The sequence below is a fragment of the Accipiter gentilis genome, chromosome 7 (genome assembly GCF_929443795.1).
Source record: "Accipiter gentilis chromosome 7, bAccGen1.1, whole genome shotgun sequence".
Lineage (NCBI taxonomy): Eukaryota > Metazoa > Chordata > Aves > Accipitriformes > Accipitridae > Astur > Astur gentilis.
In genome coordinates, this window is record NC_064886.1 from 34190889 (window position 1) to 34209978 (window position 19090).

General features: G+C 38.7%; 1 protein-coding gene across 3 annotated transcripts in view; it reads left to right on the forward strand.

The window, feature by feature from the left end:
- Positions 1-19090, forward strand: part of CMTM4 (CKLF like MARVEL transmembrane domain containing 4) — a 42679-nt gene that overhangs the window by 13999 nt on the left and 9590 nt on the right. For all 3 annotated transcript variants that reach the window (XR_007506797.1, XR_007506798.1, XM_049806713.1), the window contains exons 2-3: positions 5800-5976; positions 18311-18409. Coding sequence is in view for 1 of the 3 variants with exons in the window: in XM_049806713.1 (XP_049662670.1) it covers positions 5800-5976; positions 18311-18409 (276 nt within the window). In the remaining 2 variants the exon portion in view is untranslated. The remainder of the gene's footprint in view (positions 1-5799; positions 5977-18310; positions 18410-19090) is intronic.

Below are 19090 nucleotides of genomic sequence, written 5' to 3' on the forward strand. Positions count from 1 at the left end.
CATTTTCTCCATTTTGGGGAAATACAGTGTTTTATGTCTGACATGGCTCTGTTGCCAAGAAAGTGATGTAAATATAAGCCATTTACATAGCCCGAAGGCAGATGATTTCTTCATTAAGGGCCCTTCTCCAGGGGAATTTACAGGAAAGTTGAGATGAATACAATAATGGTAGGAGGCTGATGTGGCTAAATTAAAGGACACTGGATCCCAGTATAGAAGCTCTCTTTCAGGGAATTAAATGGCCCTAAATTGTGGTCGCTTCATCCCCTTTCAGTGAGGGGCTGCTTCACTCTGAATGGAGCCTTTATGTGGGGGTTCGGTGCTGTTTTAATAGAAGTGCAATAGCTTTACACTGTCCATGAGTTATCTTAGCGGTCTAAATGTCCCAAACAATAAAATTGGGTAACAGTTTACCAGTTTATTCGAGATATAAAGGACAAAAAATCATTATTGGGAAATACATTGCATACTTAATCCTCTACTTGGAGATTTTTTTCTTCTGCCTTTGCATGACGTGGTGGTGGGAGACGAGGGATGAAGGGCAGGGGGAGGTTTGCTCCGTCGCAGAGTTAGAGCTGTATTGCACATGTTGGGCTGCAAGGCTGGGCAGACCCAGACCTTTTCTCAGCTTACCCTGAGGCTCGTTCTTGTTGATCCTGTTTAGTTGAGCAGACTCTCGCATCTCCTTTGTTCAAGAAAAAGGTGCTATCGCAGGTAGCCTAGGATGCCTCTGTGTGGACCTGAGCATCCAGTAGAATAAGCAGATGTTCCATCGTGACAAAGTTGCAAATCAATGCAATATCGCAGGTAGCCTAGGATGCCTCTGTGTGGACCTGAGCATTCAGTAGAATAAGCAGATGTTTCCATCGTGACAAACTTGCAAATCAATGCAATATCCACTGTACTTACTTCAAGAAGAGGGGAAGTAGAAGGGAAATCAAAAACAACTGTTAAAAAAGAGAAAGATAGTAATAAAAGAGAGTTGTACAAATCTTAGGGCGTTGAAGCAATTAGGGTAGAATAGAAAACTCCCCAAAGTACTCAGTGCAGAGAAAAACAGATGAAAAGGTTTGTTTCATCCATCAGAGGAAACTTTCTCTGTTGACTCTGCCCAAGAAAGCTGTAGCTGTGTCATTTGTGGGAGAGAGCAGTAATTCATGTAAAAGGAGATCTCCACCATGTTCAGCTTCTCATTTTTCCTCAGTAAACCAACCTTGAAACTTCTGCTTGTGGAAAAACTTGTCAAAACTCATCACCCTAAACTATGAGGAGAGGCGTGACTCCAAAGTGAGGGTCACCTCCAACGCTGGACAAATGGCAGTGTGCATTTTTTTTGGCTGAGACCTGTGCTCCAATCACTACGATGCTGGTGTGGTTGTTTTGGTTTGTTGGGTTCTCTGTCTCTCTCTCTCTCTCTTTCTTTCTTTTTTCTTTTTTTTTTTTTTTTTTTTTCTAGTCCTGTAACTGCAGTCATGGGAGGCAGACGCGGGCCTAGCTAGATCCTGTCTCCTGGTTTTCCAAGGTTGCATTGGTGACTTGTGTTACAAAGCAGAGCTTTAGCAGCTGGGGAGTGAGGATTTTTCTCTGCTGCAGTTTTGTGCTGCAGTCATCTGGGGCAGCGCTGGTCTCTGTGCCCTCAAATGGTGTCTGGATGGAGCTTGGAGGCTTCCAGGAGGGCTGGAGGGTCTTTGTCCTTCCTCCCTCTTCCCAAGAGAGTGTGTATTGCCAATGTCGCAAGGCAAGGCACGGTGCCAATTTTATCTTGGGTCTGTGGTGTGGCAGAGGGAAGAGCGCAGGAAGCTCTGGAGAAGTGACTTCTTAGGTCTTTGAGCTTTGGTAAGCTGTGAGCTGCATGTAGATCAGCTAATTCAGCAGGCAGTGATGGGTGGTAGACGGGCAATGGAGATAAACATAGGTTAGAGAGAAGACGTTTGCAGTATAGTTACAGAGCTCTGTGAGAGAACAGGAGAAAATTGTTAGTGCTGAACCTGCACTGAAGTCCCTCAGAAAATAGGCTGGGATGGCTGAGACCAAGACTGAGTTTTGGTCTGCCTGCAGTTTGCACACTCTGGGGGCACGCTTATGGTCACATCGGTCTACTTTATGGCCGTGCCAATCAAGTAGTATTCTGGGTGGCAAAATTGTATTAATCCACTACCTAATTTATATAGCCTATCTCATAAGTTATTTACTTCATAAATTTAAAAATGCAGAGAAAATGAAGCATATTTCTTACAATGTTAACTTTTTTTTTAATGAACTTGGTCACTGGATGAACCATGGCCTTTGGCCAGCTGCTTTGGCTCATGTTGCATCATTTACACAACACTTTTAAGTAACGTAGCTGTCTGAGGAAGTAATGGGTTTGATTGTATAATGTATTTCACTTTAATTTCTTGTGTTCAGAGTACTTTGCGTTTATGTTAGAAACAAAATTAGCTAATGTCTATGGGGAATGGCCAGTGAAAGCAACACTAGTGTGTTTTTATAGAAGATTCTCATTACTAGTAGTTAATTAGAAGGATGCTTCTGTAGGAGGCATAAATCTGTGGGAGGACAAGATTACCATGTTGTTTCAAAGAGAAAATATTTCATATTAAAGACAAGTTTTTATTTCGTTTACGAAAAGGGAGGCTTCTGTGGGAGGGTAGCTTTTTCTGATGTGGCGATTAATTCGGATTTCATTTTTTGCTATAGCATTCGTGAGACAAATAATGGGCAGTTAACAGGAAGGTATTGTGTAGCACTGGCAGGATGGATAATCTTTGAGAAGGGTAAAATATATTTTTATTGCAAGAAAAATAGTAACACATTTAGTTGGAATCTTACTTGAAGTACAAAAGTGTTAAAAATAAATTGTATGCACGGGAATGTTCTCCTTTCCCTGTCCCCCCAATCAACAAGTGTTCAGGTGTGCCGATCCACTCTGTCATGATAATACTCCTATTAGTAGTCGGTTATTGTGCATGTTTCCAAAACATAGCCTGTGCTTTGTGGCCAGAACCTCCATCATAAACTGAAGCAATTAAGGTTTTCTCCCAATGTTTCTGATAAACATATCAATAGAAGTGGGCTGCCACAACCCAGGCCACTGTACGCTAATGCCGCTGCATACTACTTAAACTGATGGCACATCTTTACTTGCTTTTGAAATGGTTTGGGTTAAGTCAAACCTAAGTGTACACAACTAACAGTTGTTTTTTTTTATAAGGGTGTGTCACAGGTAAATGTATTTTATAATTTCTTAAGGGATAAAATGAAGTCTTAAGGTAGAATTGCTCTGAAATTTATTAATTCTGAGCTTGGGAGTAGGTAAGAGTTCATTGCTCCAAGTGCCTCTTCAGTACAGAATATATTTCTAATGCTGTATGCAAGAAACTCTTTCATCTTTTTTAAGCTTTGACTGCTAAGGTGGGTACCTTAGCCTTGAGGAAGCAACGCTATCTGGTATGGAGAAGAGTCAATGTAAGGTTTTTATCAGCAGAACAGCAGAGATTCCACATGCTGCATTGCAGGTGCCCAGTGCAGCAATTGGTGTGCCAGTTTTTGGCTCCTTCAGCCTAATGTTAGTGGCACAATTCAGAGCTGTTCATATTTTTAGAAAATGAACCTATTCTATTTGGGCTTGTACTACAGTATTTTTAGAGACTATTGCAGAACTATTTCTTTTTAAAAGAATAAAAATTTTAGAAGTGTCATAATATATCAAAAATAGTGGCAAGAACAATGGAGACTTTATTATATTGCAACATCTAAAAGTCAAAAGTTTTGCCAGCTAACATTTAGTGTTGGTACTGATCCTGCTTGAAATGGCTAAGATGTTTTTTAGACCTTTACTTATTTTTTTTTAAACGGTGTACAATATAATCTTTAGTTATGAGGCTTGTGTTCACAGAAAAGGTGGTCTTCATTACATGATAAAGTGAAGCTGTGTTCTGGACACTATTTTTGTGTGTGTGTCATTGCTGAAATCATAGTTTGACTTTGATTCTGGTTTTCTGAATGTTCCGTTTCACGGCATATTCTTTTTCGTTTTTTCCAAAGCTATTCAATGTCAAAGATAAAATCTGAAATTAAGTGTTTAGTCACTGGGTATCCGTTCAGAATTTGTTTGATGTCAATTGGCCTGCTCTATTAGCTGCTAAAAATTAGTATGGCATGTGCTCTTTTTTTTAAGAGAGCATGCTAAGTGAACTGTGAGAGACTTTCTACCCAAGTGTGAGTTTTTTGATTAAAGCTTTTGCTTTGTTTTAATCAATTTTTAAACTTAAATTAGCTACTGTATTCTGAAGTATGTGGCAAACAAAGTATGTGGGGTATTGTCCTTTGCTTAGAATTACTGCTGATGTTGGTGACAAAAATGGTAACTTCTTTCAAAATCCCCCCCTTTTTTTTTCATTTTGCTAGTTTTGTTGTAGGAGGCAAAGATAAATTAATGGATGAAGCATAAAAAGTGCTGAAAGAAACTGTATCTGCAAAACATTATTGAAATTGGTGAAGAAGGATTTAGCAGAAATTGATTTGTATTGTAGCTTCTGTCAATCTTTTAAACTTAGGTTTTGTTTGTGCAAAACCTTCAAATTATGGAATATTTACCTCTGAGGAGGCTATCTCCCCAAGTTTTTCATCCTCAGATTGAAGTGACTTACTACAGTCTCGTTAGAATTTTGTGGCAGAGCAAAAAAAAGTGAATTCCTTCTGAAAAATGTAAGTGGTTGGGGGGTGGTGGTGTTGTCTTGAAAACCAAAGCAAAACACTCTTAAGGCCTTTCTTGCTTGCTGTGGAAGATGAAAAAAAACCCCAAAACCAAAACAAAACTGTCCATGTAAGTGTTATTCTTTTACCAGTTATATTTAAAGAAGAATCAGTTTGAAACGTAGACTTACATGTGTAAGTTGAATAATCTGTGGTAGGTAATCAATGGTATCTAAGTGGTAGCTGTCAGTGATAGCTAATAATGGTGTATGGTTTTTATATATTTTAGTTTTGTCCATTGGGCAGATTTTTTTAAGGATAGTGGGTTTCACTGTTTTATCCTAAATAGTAAATGAAACTCTTGTCTTGCAAAAATCTGCATTTGTGTTAACTCTAGCAAGATAGCTTCTGAATTTAGTGTGATTAACCATTATCCCAGTTAGATGTATGCATTTGCAGCACCAGGAGTTCTTCCTTCATCTATTAGCTGCTCATACTGTCTTACAAGGGAATGATAAAATAAATTTTTGTATGATATACAGCATATTGATGATAAAAAACATGAAAACTGCATTTTTTGGAGGCTGGTAGGGATCCTGAATCTATTCTACTTTGAATTTATTTAGATCCCAAGTTGGTAATGAATTTTAAAGAATAGCTTTATTGTAATGTCTTTCACAATCACACTATATTAATACTATCCACTTTAACTTGAGGGTGGGCGAATAGACATATGCATTCCATCTTAAAGTTTTGGAATAGTATATCATGAGTGAAAAATGAAATAAAACATTTGAGGTGTTGTTTGCATATTAAGCCAATGGCCTGAAGGGGCTTCATGCCTTTCTGGGTGTCTCAGTCATTTTGATGTTAGACTCTGTGTAATTTTGCTGAAATATACTTTGTTGAACAGGAGATTTCCAGAAAGTCTTGCATTAATTTGCTTTTGTTTTTGCTCTTTAGACAGTGTCTTGTTATAAACTAAAATCACACATTCCTGAGTGTAAACTGATCATGTTCCCAATGGAAATTTCAGGAATACTTGTGGCTACTTTCAAAATGTGGAAATCTATTTATATTTTTTCCACTTGTTTTTCTTCCTAGGTTTTGGCACTGATTGCATTCATCTGCATAGAGACCATCATGGAATGCTCCCCTTGCGAAGGCCTTTATTTCTTTGAGTTTGTGAGCTGTAGCGCATTGGTGGTTACTGGAGTTCTGTTGCTTATGTTCAGTCTAAATCTTCACACAAGAATACCACAGATCAACTGGAATCTTACTGTAAGTTCATACAAATCCTCACTCTGTTAAAAATAGCTGCAAATCTGTTTTTTAAGTTTGGTCTTTGAACTTTACTTTCTACTGTTGTTTAAGATTGTGTATGAGTGTTCTTTATGCTGAGTAAAGTATATATTTTACTTATATTTATTTTGAACACTAATAGCAGAATGAGCTTTGAAATGTAGCAAGATTAAACTACATTAAATAGAACTAAAATTGTCTTCTAGTAGATTCTTTTTGGAAGCAAAAACTTCCTGCTAATGCCAGCAATTACTGTTTGTGGATGAAGTGGATAAAAATGCAGCCTGTAGTTATTTAACTTTGACAGATGCTGTATTTACAGTAGCCTGTTGTTCTCTCAAGCTAGTTTTTTTTGTTGGTTTTTTTTTTTGTTAGGACAGCCATGCTACATATATTTTCTTACACAGATTAATGCAATCATCCAGTAGTAGTGTAAAAAAATATGTGCTTTCTGTGAAAATCAGGTGTTTTGAATTGCTTGCACACCTAACTATTAAACATTGACTAGCAATGCTTAATGTGTTCTCAAATATGAAGAGTTTTAGGAAGAGAACTGCTGGCAGTGCACATTCCTTTTGTACAAGTCTCTATTTCCATGCTGTATTATGAGTTAAACTTTCAGATTAGGTTGCATAAACACAGGTCGCAAAATCAACATGTTAAGTCACTCTAGCAAAAGATCTGTCAGCTTCAAGGACAATATTTATATCAACTTCTTTGGATGGTATGGATACGTATGTGCCTATGTTCTGTTTTATTTTATAACAGTAATTTTGTAAGTACTGTTGGAGACCAGTCACAGAGGTTTTTAGGCTTCTGTGTGATTTTTCTTTTTTATTTTTTTTTTAGTTTTTTTAACGTAATTTATTAATGTTGCTATTTGCACATTTGCAGTAACTGTTTATAAGCCTAAATGATGTCTAAAATTAAGACTGGAATGTGGAAATAGATAATGCTTTGTACCCTGGGCATGTATATGCATGCTCTATTGAGGACCTCTTCCTAAGAGTACTTAGTAGATAGATTAGATGGACTGAGAACTGTGACTGTAGGTGGGGGAGATCCAGGTGGCTTGCAAAACAAAACCAGTGGATCCACTGGAATGTTGCTGAGTTGTCTTGCTTTTGCTCCTTTTGTCTCCATTCTGCCAGTATTGTCACCACTTATCTTCCTGGCAAGCTGAAAAACAGTAGCTGCAGAGAGAAGGTAGTCTCTGTTTCTGTTGCCAGCTTGGTTGTTTAATGAGCATCGCAACAGCCTGATAGTTGATAACAGCAATTGAAGACCATCTTTTTATACCACACAGTTCTCTACATGCTAGTAGGTTTGTACAAGTGCATGACAACAAGCATGTGTAAGTGCATCAGTGTCAAATGAAATACACGATGGTTTTCCTGGTGCAATGCTAGTGGTTTCAGTGAATACTATATCTGGCTTATGTTCAAAGTAAGTTTGACCAAGACTTTTTATCAAGAGACCACAGAGTGGTATGCATGGTGTCCATGACTGAGCTGAAGTTGTATCTCTGGAAGAGTCAGTTTAATGACTTCGCATACCCTTGGTTCTGCATGTCTGTACCTTTTTGTTCTGTTGTTGAGCCCTATGGCACGCTTTTACTGGCTACCAGAACACTTTGACAATATGTTGAAAATATACATAATTCAGAAGCCTAAATGCAGTTCTCTGCCTTTCCACCCAAATAATGCAGTAGATAACGGTGTGTAACTGGTAGGTCCTTTCAGCTACTCTGACTTCTTGACGGTATTTGAGTGACAAGAATTGCCACTTTTGAGTGCAGTGTTACTCGTCTCTGCATAGCACTCTGTTAGAGATCTTTAGAGAAGAGAGGGCTTAAAAATCCAACCAGTTGTGGTGTGGTTTTTGTTTTTTGTTTTTGGTTTGGTTTGGTTTTTTTTAAGTGAATTATTTTGGTTTTTAGGGCAATGGTCACACTCTGAATCCCCTACCTAAACAGCAGGGAGCAACATGATGCGGTCAGAGTTCAACTTGAAAGGCAAATAGAATACACTGCAAATGCTTTTGCTTTGGTTCACGTTGCCACATCGGCAGCAGTAGAAGTTAATTGTCATGATCTCGCAAGTCTTATTCTTTCAGTTATGTACTGAAGATGAAATGCTTCTTCCATCGTTATACCAAAGACCTCTAACAGAAGTGAGAAGAGAACTGGAAGCTTCTGACTTCCATTAACTGATAAGACTATCCTTCTTCCTGGTATTGCTTAGTGATTTTAACAGTCATTATTCTAATAGGGCTGTTACTCTGAGAGGAGTGTGGGAGTATCTTCATTATTCAGGTAGCTGTATTCCGCTGTTGTGTGTACAGAGCGGGAGATCGAAGGCTGCTGATAAAACACCTATGGGAGATTACTTTGGCAAAGTTAGTAGGAAATTTAAAGATGTAGAGTTGTGGCTGAATGTTGGTTTTGGCTTATTTTGGCATTGTATTCTTTACAATTTGGATGTATATTCATACATTATTTGTCTCTTTCAATATTTAGTACTTCCTTGTGTTTTGATGGTTATTTTGATAGTTTTGCAGCTTCTGTAGATGACAGTTACCACAGTTTCTGAGCAACAGACTTTCACACTCTGAATGATTTAGGAGGACATGGCTCCTGCTTATGTATGAATTCATTAATATACAAGCTTTAAAAAAGTATGTATGGCTTTATAGTGGGTACTTCCCTTGTGAAAAATCTCAAACTTGCTTTTAGAAGCTCTGTGAGAAGAAGAGGATGTTACAGTGCTTGAAAGAATTTAATAGTCTTAAATTTAGGAAGAAGTCTTTCTTTAAACACAGCACTGGCATAAACTTCCTAGGAACCATTTGAAACCATTTGCTTTCAAATGATCCTACATATTAGAAAGTACCAGGCCATCAACTTCTATTGCCCAACACAGGATTGTTTTCTTCAGTACTTTATTCAAATTAGACTTCTTTCTAATGCATTCTGGATATAGTCTGATGTCCACTGTCCTTGGTTGGAATGAAAATGTGGATAAGTTTATACTAGCATCTAACAGATATGCAAATTTACTAATTTTTTAAAAATATATATTTTTAGCCATGTGGGGAAAAAAGCTTTGTTTTGACCCTAATTAAAGACTTGCCAAGCATTTTCATATTTTCCTGAGGTAAACATGAAAGAAATGTCAAGATGGTGAGGCCAGAAAAGAACCTTGCCTGGGTGTGTTGGAAAGAGGCAGGTCTGTTACAGTAAGATGAAAGAACAGTCACTTGTCTGTGTTGTGCAGCACTATCAATATTATGCAAAAATGCAAAAGCTGGGGAACCTGTCAGTGGAAATTTCCATTTCCTTTATGCTTCGCAGCTCAAAGGGAGCCTATTCTGCAAGGAGACTAGCAAGTGGCATAGGGGAATGAAGAACACACCACAGCAGAGATTCCTGCTTAACTGATGAGCTGCTGCTTTGAAATGTTTGTTTTCAGAGTTAACTAGTAACTGAATGTTTGCTATAATTTTGTGTTTGGCTAAATTACTTTTTTTTAAAAAAAATTCTTTATTTGAATCTCATGTGATATACAGGGAGAGCTTAAGATCTTGGAACCATGCTGTGTGTGTGACATGGCCTTCTAGAAGTAGGGATTGGGGTAGTGTCATGGTTTAACCCCAGCCAGCAATGAAGCACCACGCAGCTGCTCGCTCACTTCCCCCCGACCCAGTGAGATGGTGGAGAGAATAAGGAGAAAAAACAAACAAAGAAAAAAACCTCATGGGTTGAGATAAGAACAGTTTAATAGGACAGAAAGGAAGAAACTAATAATGACAATAATAACAATAATTAAATGACAGTAAAAGAATTGGAATATATAAGTGATGCACAATGCAATTGCTCACCACTTGCCGACTGATGCCCAGTTAGGTCCCAAGCAGTGATCCCTATCAGGCCAGCTCCCCCAGTTTATATACTGGTCATGATGTCATATGGTCTGGAATATCCCTTTGGCCAGTTTGGGTCAGCTGTCCTGGCTGTGTCCCCTCCCAACTTCTTATGCCCCTCCAGCCTTCTTGCTGGCTGGGCATGAGAAGCTGGAAAATCCTTGACTTAGTATACCAGCTACTAGAAAGAAAATTAACTCTATCCTGGCCAAAACCAGGACAGGTAGGAAAGCTAAGTGTTTGTAGTAACTTTGGTGTTCTGGTGAATTTGCATGTGGTTTGCCAGGCTTTCTGACAATTACTGTCACTGCAGAGTGGATCCACTGTAATGCTGCAGTACCTTTTTTTCAGGGCTGACAACTGAGTGATTTGGGGAGGGGGAAAAGTGATGACAAATAGCTGAGAATACCGGAATTTGACAGTGTCTCTTGGATGAGAGTTTGTATGTTGAGAGAAATCCCAGTCATTACAGATGTAATCATTGCATAATCAGCCAGTAGAATGGACTATTTTTGTCTGTGTGTGGGAAAAAATATCTTCCAATGGATTTTGACCATTGATTTTAAATTTTTTTTTTTCTTAATACATCCCCTGGAGCTCTGGTAGTGTATTGTGTGTGTGTGTGTACAGTTGTGAATGCAGAATTTTTCAGCCTAGAGCAGCCTCAAAGATGAGGCACAGAACTGAGCACAGCACAAACTTTAATTAGAGTTCCGCTGTGCTTATTAGCCTGGAATCAGTCCCAAGGAAGCACTGCTACGGCAAAGAAACATGAGGAGTCAGGTGTGTCTCTTAAAAGACATAGATCAGTGGGGGTTTTTTTGTGCTGCCTGAAAACTTGTTTCATCATCCTTACAGGGTTCGGTTTGTTTCAGTTGTTGCAGTGATGAAACGTTGTGTGCAAGCAACGGATGCTTGAAGTAGCTGGCAGAAAATTTGATGCAGTGCCAGAATGACAAACTGTCTTGTGCCAGCCTTGGCTCTGAAGAATGTAATTACAAAGCTGTAGTTCAAAGGCCTTCACAGGGCAATCTTGATTTCTTTTTTTCTTTTTTTTTTCTTAAGATTTATTTTTTACCCCTTTTGTTTCAGAAAAAACTCTTGGTTTTCTTTGGCTTAGCTGTTGAATGAGAAACTAAGCCAGTCATCCTTAGCTTTTATGTATACTGCTGTTAAAATATCAATAGCTATTAAGGATAAAAGTGAATATTTTATAAATTTAAAAAAAAATCAGAATTAATTTTCTCTTGGTTAGTGCTCTTCATGGACAGTTCTCATTTGGTGCAGCATGGTGGAGACGATGCACTATTCTGTAAGAAATAGAAACACAATTTTTAAATCAAGAAGTATTACATGGTTTGGTAGTTATTGCTAGTAAGGTCTGTTGCTTTGTGACAATAACTGCTAGTCCTGTCTGTGTGCAGGACTGCTTATTGGAAATAAAAATGCAGGGAAAGCAGTGAGGAGCAGCTAAGAAAGAAGTGAGAGGGAAATAGGTGATCTTCAGGAAACCAAAATGAAATGGGGATTGTGGAAGCATTCATTCAGGAACATGTTTTGTCATTTGCAGCAGAGTTACTACATCTAACAGAACTTGTAAGCCAACTCAAAAATAGTTAGAAATAAGAAGAAAATCATATGAATCTTGATTTTGAAGCCACTTCTTCCATTTCTTCAACATCATAGCTTGTCCCTGACCTTTTGGAGAGCTAAGGTCTTTGAAAGTCACTTGTGTTAATTCTTTTTTTTTTTTACATACTTTGCTTGAGATGCTGGAAATAGAACTGATTTACAGGAAGTGCCAGACACCTGGGACTAGATCAAAGCGCCTGAACAGGAGCACCTGCAGACAAATGCTAGAGACCTTTGGGGGCTGCTGTGTGTGACATGGGACCCACGGGGACCTTCGGTCCTGCATGGGGCAGGCAGTGTAGCCCCACGCTGTGAGATGGGCACTAAGGTATCTCTGTTTGCACAGTGTGAATCCAGCCCTCTGGGTCACTAACATATTTCTGAAACTGCTGGTCATGGACTATCAGGGCAGAGTGATGCTTATGTGAATCTTGGAGTAGCAGAATCTAGTGTTTGAGTAAAGGCTCCCATACCTATGTAAGCCTAAACAAATGAGGAAAAAAATGAGATGGGAATTAATGCTCATACAGTTAATTTGGTTCTTTCTACCTAGGACTTATTTTTGCTTGAGAAACCATGGTTCCATTTTTAATTGTGGTGCAAAATACTCATACAACATTTAATAATATGATTGTAGAGTAAAATTATGGGAGTTTGACCAGAGGTGCTTGGTTCAGAGGACTGACTCGTTTGTTTGTAAATTTCAAATTGATAGCTTCCTGTAGAAACGAGGGACAAATTTCCTGAACCTTGCAAGTAAAGTACTGGTTGGAGGAAAAATTATGGGCATGGTACAAAAAAAACCCCACACCACCCCAAAAACCCCCAACAACAAAAAAACAACAAAAAAGTCAGTCAGTAACCACACTCCTTTTTCCTTCCCCTGTTAGCTGAAAAACAAGCCACCAAAACCCAAACAGAGCTAAAAGGAAATGCTACTTTCAGCTCTCTCTTTCGTGGAAAATAACCTGGACAGCAGCAAGCCACTAACTTCTGTCACCTTTTGCGACAAAGTCAAGCTGTTGACACATGCAGGCTTCTTTTCCAGATTGCATTCATTCAGCTACTTTAAACTCCATCTGATGTAAACTCTTGGATTTCAAAAAGCAAATGACAAAAGCAACCACCAGTTTAAATGTAATGTTTTTGTTTATACAAATTACAATTGCCATATGGCACTGTCTCCCTTTTAAATAGTACCTGGCCACTTGTGCAAACTTACTTCACCACGAAATCAGGATAATAAGGCAAAGCACGTATTTTGATTGAAGGTCTCTGAAAAGTTTGCATGTGAAGTCATGGAGAGTGATGGATAAAGGCACGTTGATATTACTGATGCCTCGGAGTGTCAGAGCCAACTCCTGGTAATGTACCAATCTGGAGGACTAAACAGAAGCTTTTGAAGCTGATGTTCCTTCCAGCTTTCAGGAGCTACTTAATGGGAGTTTTCAGATCTGTTAACAGACCTCTCATTCACAGCAGTAATTCAGCTTTTCCATCCTCATTAATCCAGGAACCATACCTGCCCAGACCCTTAAAAACAAAAGACTGTAGGGTGCTGTCCACTTTTCTTTTCTAGAGTTCCCTACCTTTACCGCAGAATCAGCAGAACAAAAGCCTCACCTTTTTTTATTATAAAATGCTGTCTTGGCATAAATGCATCTTCATCCACAAGTTAAGTTGCCTCCTCTGCCTTACACCCCTTCTGAGGTGGGACAGATAGCTGGTGATGGCAGTAGCAAATATACGTCCTTGAATACTCTCATTTGGATTAATAGGACCAGTGGTGACTGAACAGAATGACTTGCAAATAACTAGCAAGTGACCAGAAGTCAGTCTTTAATTTTAAATCATTTTGGAAAGGAGAAAGGGAGCAGCAGCAGTCTAGAGTGGATTTCATTCAGCTCATAGATTTTATTCTCTGTTATGGATGGCAGCTTTGTACAGTATTTTATGGCACAGCATACTGTCTCATGAGGTTGCTGTAATTTCAGCAGAAATTCTTCTATCTGTGTGATGTGGTTTTTACTTTGTCTATAAATATAATAGCAAGAACTTCAGCTACATCATGGCCAGATTTGAAACAGCTCATCTTTTTTCAATTAGTTTATTCTTTTTATTGTCACGATTATTCATTTTCTCTTACGTGGAAAAAAGCTACATTATTTTAGGGAGTGTCCTTTACTTCTTGAATTCTTGCTGTAGTTCATTTTCATTCTCTTTTGTTTCTGCTTTGCCTTTGTCCAAAACCATTGTATTTTTTCTTTTCTTATCTTTTTGCTCTAAGTAGTAAGTACCAAATTTTGAATTAAAAACCTCCACCGATATTTGTATCTGTGGTGTTACCGTTACATATCTGCATGACAGCGTTATTGATAAGTGTCATTGCTCCTTAAGCTCCAAACAATCTGATCTGTAGATATGAAAGATTGTGTTAGTTCTAGCTTTTTAAGATACCAGCCTTATTGTATGAATGTGAATCAATTATTAATTGCATTAAAAGGTTTTGACCTGAAGAGGGAAAATGGAATTGCAGAAACGAATGAATTGGAGCCTCAAGATGGAGGCTTGATTGGATTCTTTGCAAGGACAAACTTGATATTCTTTGTAAAGAGTACAATAAAACAAAATGCCAGTGACGATGACAGTTTCTAACATACTTACATCTTTGGTTTTCTGGAAAAATCATGACAAAGCCACCAGTGGTCTAATTTCAGCAGTATTTAATATTCTGCAGTATTTTACACTTCTTAAAAGAAGCCTTCAAGTCAATATGTAGCTTGGAGATACATGATAATGTCTGTCATGTTGTGGGTAGGTCTAGCCATCTTGCTTATACTATTCTCCTTTGGCAAGATGATCAAGCTGACAGATTCAAAAAGTTGGAGGTCGGCAGGATTAATTAATAAGCACATCTGACTCCATAAATCATAGAGCATTATGTGTCATCCACTTAGTCTTTAAGTACGGTACTAAGGAAGTACAAAATGCGTGTCTGAGAAAGCATAATCTGGATTATAAAAAGTTAAAAGGTAGAATATTAAGCACATCTTTGGTTGGTTGTTTGTTCTGATGGTTAGCTTCCTCACAATTAAAACTTACTTCATTTTGAATATGACTTTTGTCTTAACTTTGCAGCTGTTAATTTTGTTATACTATTAGTTTTGTTGTGCTTTTCTATGTTAAACTTTTAAAACCGCTAGTATTTTTTTATTATGTGAACACTGGAGACTTCATGTACACAGCTCAATCTTTTTAATATTCAAAGCAGTTTAGGTTCTTTGATTCATACTGTGAGAAATTTTCTCCTCCTTTTAAATAACTTCTGTGGCTCTTCTCTGTACCCTGTCCAATTTTTCAACATTCTTTTAAAAATGTGGATACCGGAACAGGATGAAGCATTCCAGTGTCCCTTGCAAAGGTAAGATTACCACCTTACACCTATTGTGTCCATATGTCCGAAGGAATGTATAAGTGCTTTTTCTCCCTTTTTTTTGTCATGGCATCACATCTTGAGATGCTCACCTACTGTAATTACCAAGTTCTTCTGAGTTATTTCTGCTAGGATTTTGTCTCCATTCTGCAGGTCTTTCTTGTAGGTGGCAGATGTACTCTGGTAGTAAAATACCCAACTTGACCTTGGGTTGAACTAATTTTTTATTTTGTTTTAAATTATTCAAGAGCATAGCTGCCCTCTCCTCAGTATTTAGTTTCAGCATTCTTGGTGACATACATATGTTTACTCTAGAGACTTAATGAAAATGTTGAATACTGTTGAGTCTAGTATCTGTTGTCATATATAGAATCATAGAATAATTTAGGTTGGAAAAGACCTTCAAGATCATCGAGTCCAACCATTAACCATGCCCACTAAACCGTGTCCACTCACTTTTTTTATATCTCCAGGGATGGTGACTCAACCGCTTCCCTGGGCAGCCCATTCCAATGTTTGACAACCCTCTCAGTAAGGAAATTTTTTTCCTAATATCCAACCTAAATCTCCCTTGCCTCAACTTGAGGCCATTTCCTCTCGTCCTATCTCCAGCCACCTGACAGAAGAGACCAGCACCCACCTCACTACAACCCCCTTCAGGCAGCTGTTCAGAGCAATAAGGTCTCCCCTCAGCCTCCTTTTCTCCGGCTAAACAACCCCAGTTCCCTCAGCCGCTCCTCATAAGACTTGTGCTCCAGGCCCCTCACCAGTTGGCTGCCCTTCTCTGGACACGCTCCAGCACCTCAATGTCTTTCTTGTAGTGAGGGGCCCAAAACTGAACACAGGACTCGAGGTGCGGCCTCACCAGTGCCGAGTACAGGGGGACAATCACCTCCCTGCTCCTGCGGGCCACACTATTTCTGATACAGGCCAGGATGCCGTTGGCCTTCTTGGCCACCTGGGCACACTGCTGGCTCATATTCAGCCAGCGGTCGACCAGCACCCCCAGGTCTTTTTCTGCTGGGCAGCTTTCCAGCCACCCTTTCCCAAGCCTGTAGCGCTGCATGGGGTTGTTCTGACCAAAGTGCAAGACCTGGCACTTGGCCTTGTTGAACCTCATACAGTTGGCCTCAGCCCATCGATCCAGCCTGTCCAGATCTCTTTGTAGAGCCCAATATATATATATATAGCGAGACTTCCCCTCTAGTGAGAAAAGGTTTGTGCAGATGAGAACCACAGCTCTTCTTGGCAACCTCAGAAGCACAGTTAGAGCTGCTAAACTCCAAGTTAGAGAGGAGGATGCTTGGAGAAAATGTGAAGTGGCATTTATTTTCCGATATCTCTATTTCTTAATTGTATCTCTGCAAAGCAAGAAGTTATATAATTAAAACTGCAATAAGTATTTTTAAAAAAATAATCTAATTTTGTTGGATGCTGTAAGTACCCAATAACATTTCAGTAAGCTTGAACAGAGGTGACAAGTACCCAGAATTTGCTTTTGTTTCCTTACTGTTTGGTAAGATAGTTTAGGTCTTGCTGGGCTTATGAAATCTGAAGATGTGGATGGAAATAGCAATGGAAACCTCTCAGATTTCTTGGGAAAGTCCCCCTTTTAGGTGAGGAGCAGGCCACAGTGATACATCTTACAGTTTATCCCCAGGTACGCTTAGCTGTCGCTGAGTACCCTCAAAATAGATAGTTTTCCCTGTGAATAACACAGCGCCAGAAACTCAGTTTTTACAATTACTTTCTAAAGCATTCTGCAATCAGGCTAGAAAAACAGATGTTTTCGGGCTGGCTGGCTGACACTGGTCTTTTCAAAGTCTTTGTGCTATGTAGCTGGAACATAGTCAAGGGATTCATACCCAGGGAATAAGTTTAGATTTATATGTTCAGGTTTCTAAGCCTAGCTTCTTACAGCACTTCAAAAGATGCACTTTTGGGAAAAATAAATTAAAAAAAATCTACTTGTAGTAAGTGGAGGAGCAGGAACAGGAAGCGAGCCTGGCTTGCATGTGAAGGAAGAGTGTCAAGTAGAACAAATTTGTCCTTGAATTCTTATTAAAGAGTGGTGATGGGATTTTTTTTAATGGTGGGAGTTGGCATGTTCAGTGTTTTTGTTGGGTGTTTTGTTTTTTCTTTAACTCAAAACTGTAAGTTGCACAGCAAACTTTTATACAGGTTTTCTTTCCATCCCTTTTGGCTATGATAGTATTCACCTCTCACTGATTTCATGTGCCTTCAGGATATTTGTGCTGAACTTCCATTTCCCGATTCCTCCACATCCCTCCTTGCGCCCGGACTTCACCTATTCATTCAGTTATCAACCTAGTCTGTTATTTCTTACATCTCTGCAGTGTACATATAGTGCAGTGTACATATGTATCAAATGTTTTAAAAAAATGTAAAAGATGCACTGAGTAACATGCTGAACAGCTAGTCCCTAATGAATCTTATTATTTTAAAGTCCCAACTCTTTAATGTCTTTTTTTCCTTGAGTCTGATCAGATAGTCTTGTATTGACGTAATTATTCTTGTGCTAATAGCTGCCATTCAGAATTCTTACTTATGTTCCAATGATGTGTTAATGGCCCTGCTTTATGTAAGGCCTGGTAGTATAATATATCTGAACACTAAGTGACATATGCAGCATACATATAACTGAATTGCATGTTGCTTGTCATCTTTCTGTGATTGCAGCAAAGCAAGAATTTTCCCTCAACGTAGGTGCCCCTGGGGTGTTGCTGTGCGTATGTTCTAAAATGTCTGCTTGAACATCAATTTCATGCAATAAATACATAAAAATCCATGTATTCTCACAATATGGGCAGCTGTTATACATAGAAATGGCATAGGACATGCAGTTTTCTACAGTGAAGACCTCAAAGAATTTCTAGAAAATTTCATGACTGTTAATCTGGGCAGTGCATGGAGCACTGTTGTGATGTGAAAGGGAACAAGGCGTTCCGGGAGTGCTGGAGTTTGATACTCAGGTTACTTCAGCGTCAGCTGAGGTAGAACAGCTTTACTCATTGTTTATGCTGACAGTACTTTTCTCATAAACCCAGTAGAAATCGAGGTAATGCATCCAGAATCTGCACTGGTGCTTCACGTGTACATGCTATTTGACTTCAATTCACAGACTAATGCGCACACATGCTACGTTTCCTGTGTAATAATCTTTGCCTTCTTTTGTATAAGTGGTAAACTGCATAGAAAATGGGAAAGTATTGTGATAGTTCTTGTTCTGACCTTCTTCTGTTTCATCACTTAATAAAAGCAAGCAAAGAATCATTGTTTAGTAATGCTAATGAATTTATTTTTTAGGATCTGGTCAACACTGGACTCAGCACTTTCTTCTTTTTCATTGCCTCTGTAGTACTTGCTGCTTTAAACCATAAAACTGGAGCAGAAATTGCTGCTGTGGTAAGAATTTGAACTTCTTTATATATGACTCTTATCTGCCATTAAAACTAAGAATAAATTTTTCCTCGTGTTCATGAATATTCCTGTTGCCTTTGCCATCACAATTTACTTCTAATTTTATAGTTGGCTATAAGGTAATTCTGATTTAAGAAGTATTGACATCCTTTGAGTTGTTTGTTGTAAAGCTGGAAGCAAGAACAAGCAGAAAAATGACTTGCAGAGAACACTTCAACAGTTGAACTTGCCTTGCTTCTTCCTCTATTGGTAGCTTAGATGATACTGCTCCATATTGCAAGCCTATGGAAAAGATAGAGCCAAAAGTTCACAAGAAATTGGAGCTGCTTACACATAATTTGCTGAATTCTTTTTGTTCTCTACAGATCATTTTTGTTCTGTGGAGTAAGTATAGTAGTACTTCAAGGTTTTGAATATAGAACAGTAAGGTCAAGCAACTTAATTTTGTGCTTGAGTTGGCACCCCCCTCCCTTTTTTTTTTTTTTTTTTTCTCTCTCCTTTCAAACCTGGACGTTGAAAATCACACAACAGTTCTGCAGAAGCATATAGGAAGAACTGCAAATTAGCTCCTTCGCCAGGCTGATGGTCTGGACTGGTCGTCTGTTATCTTGTCATTCATTCACTATTATGTGCACCCTGAGGAATAAACTGTTGGATGAAGAGCCG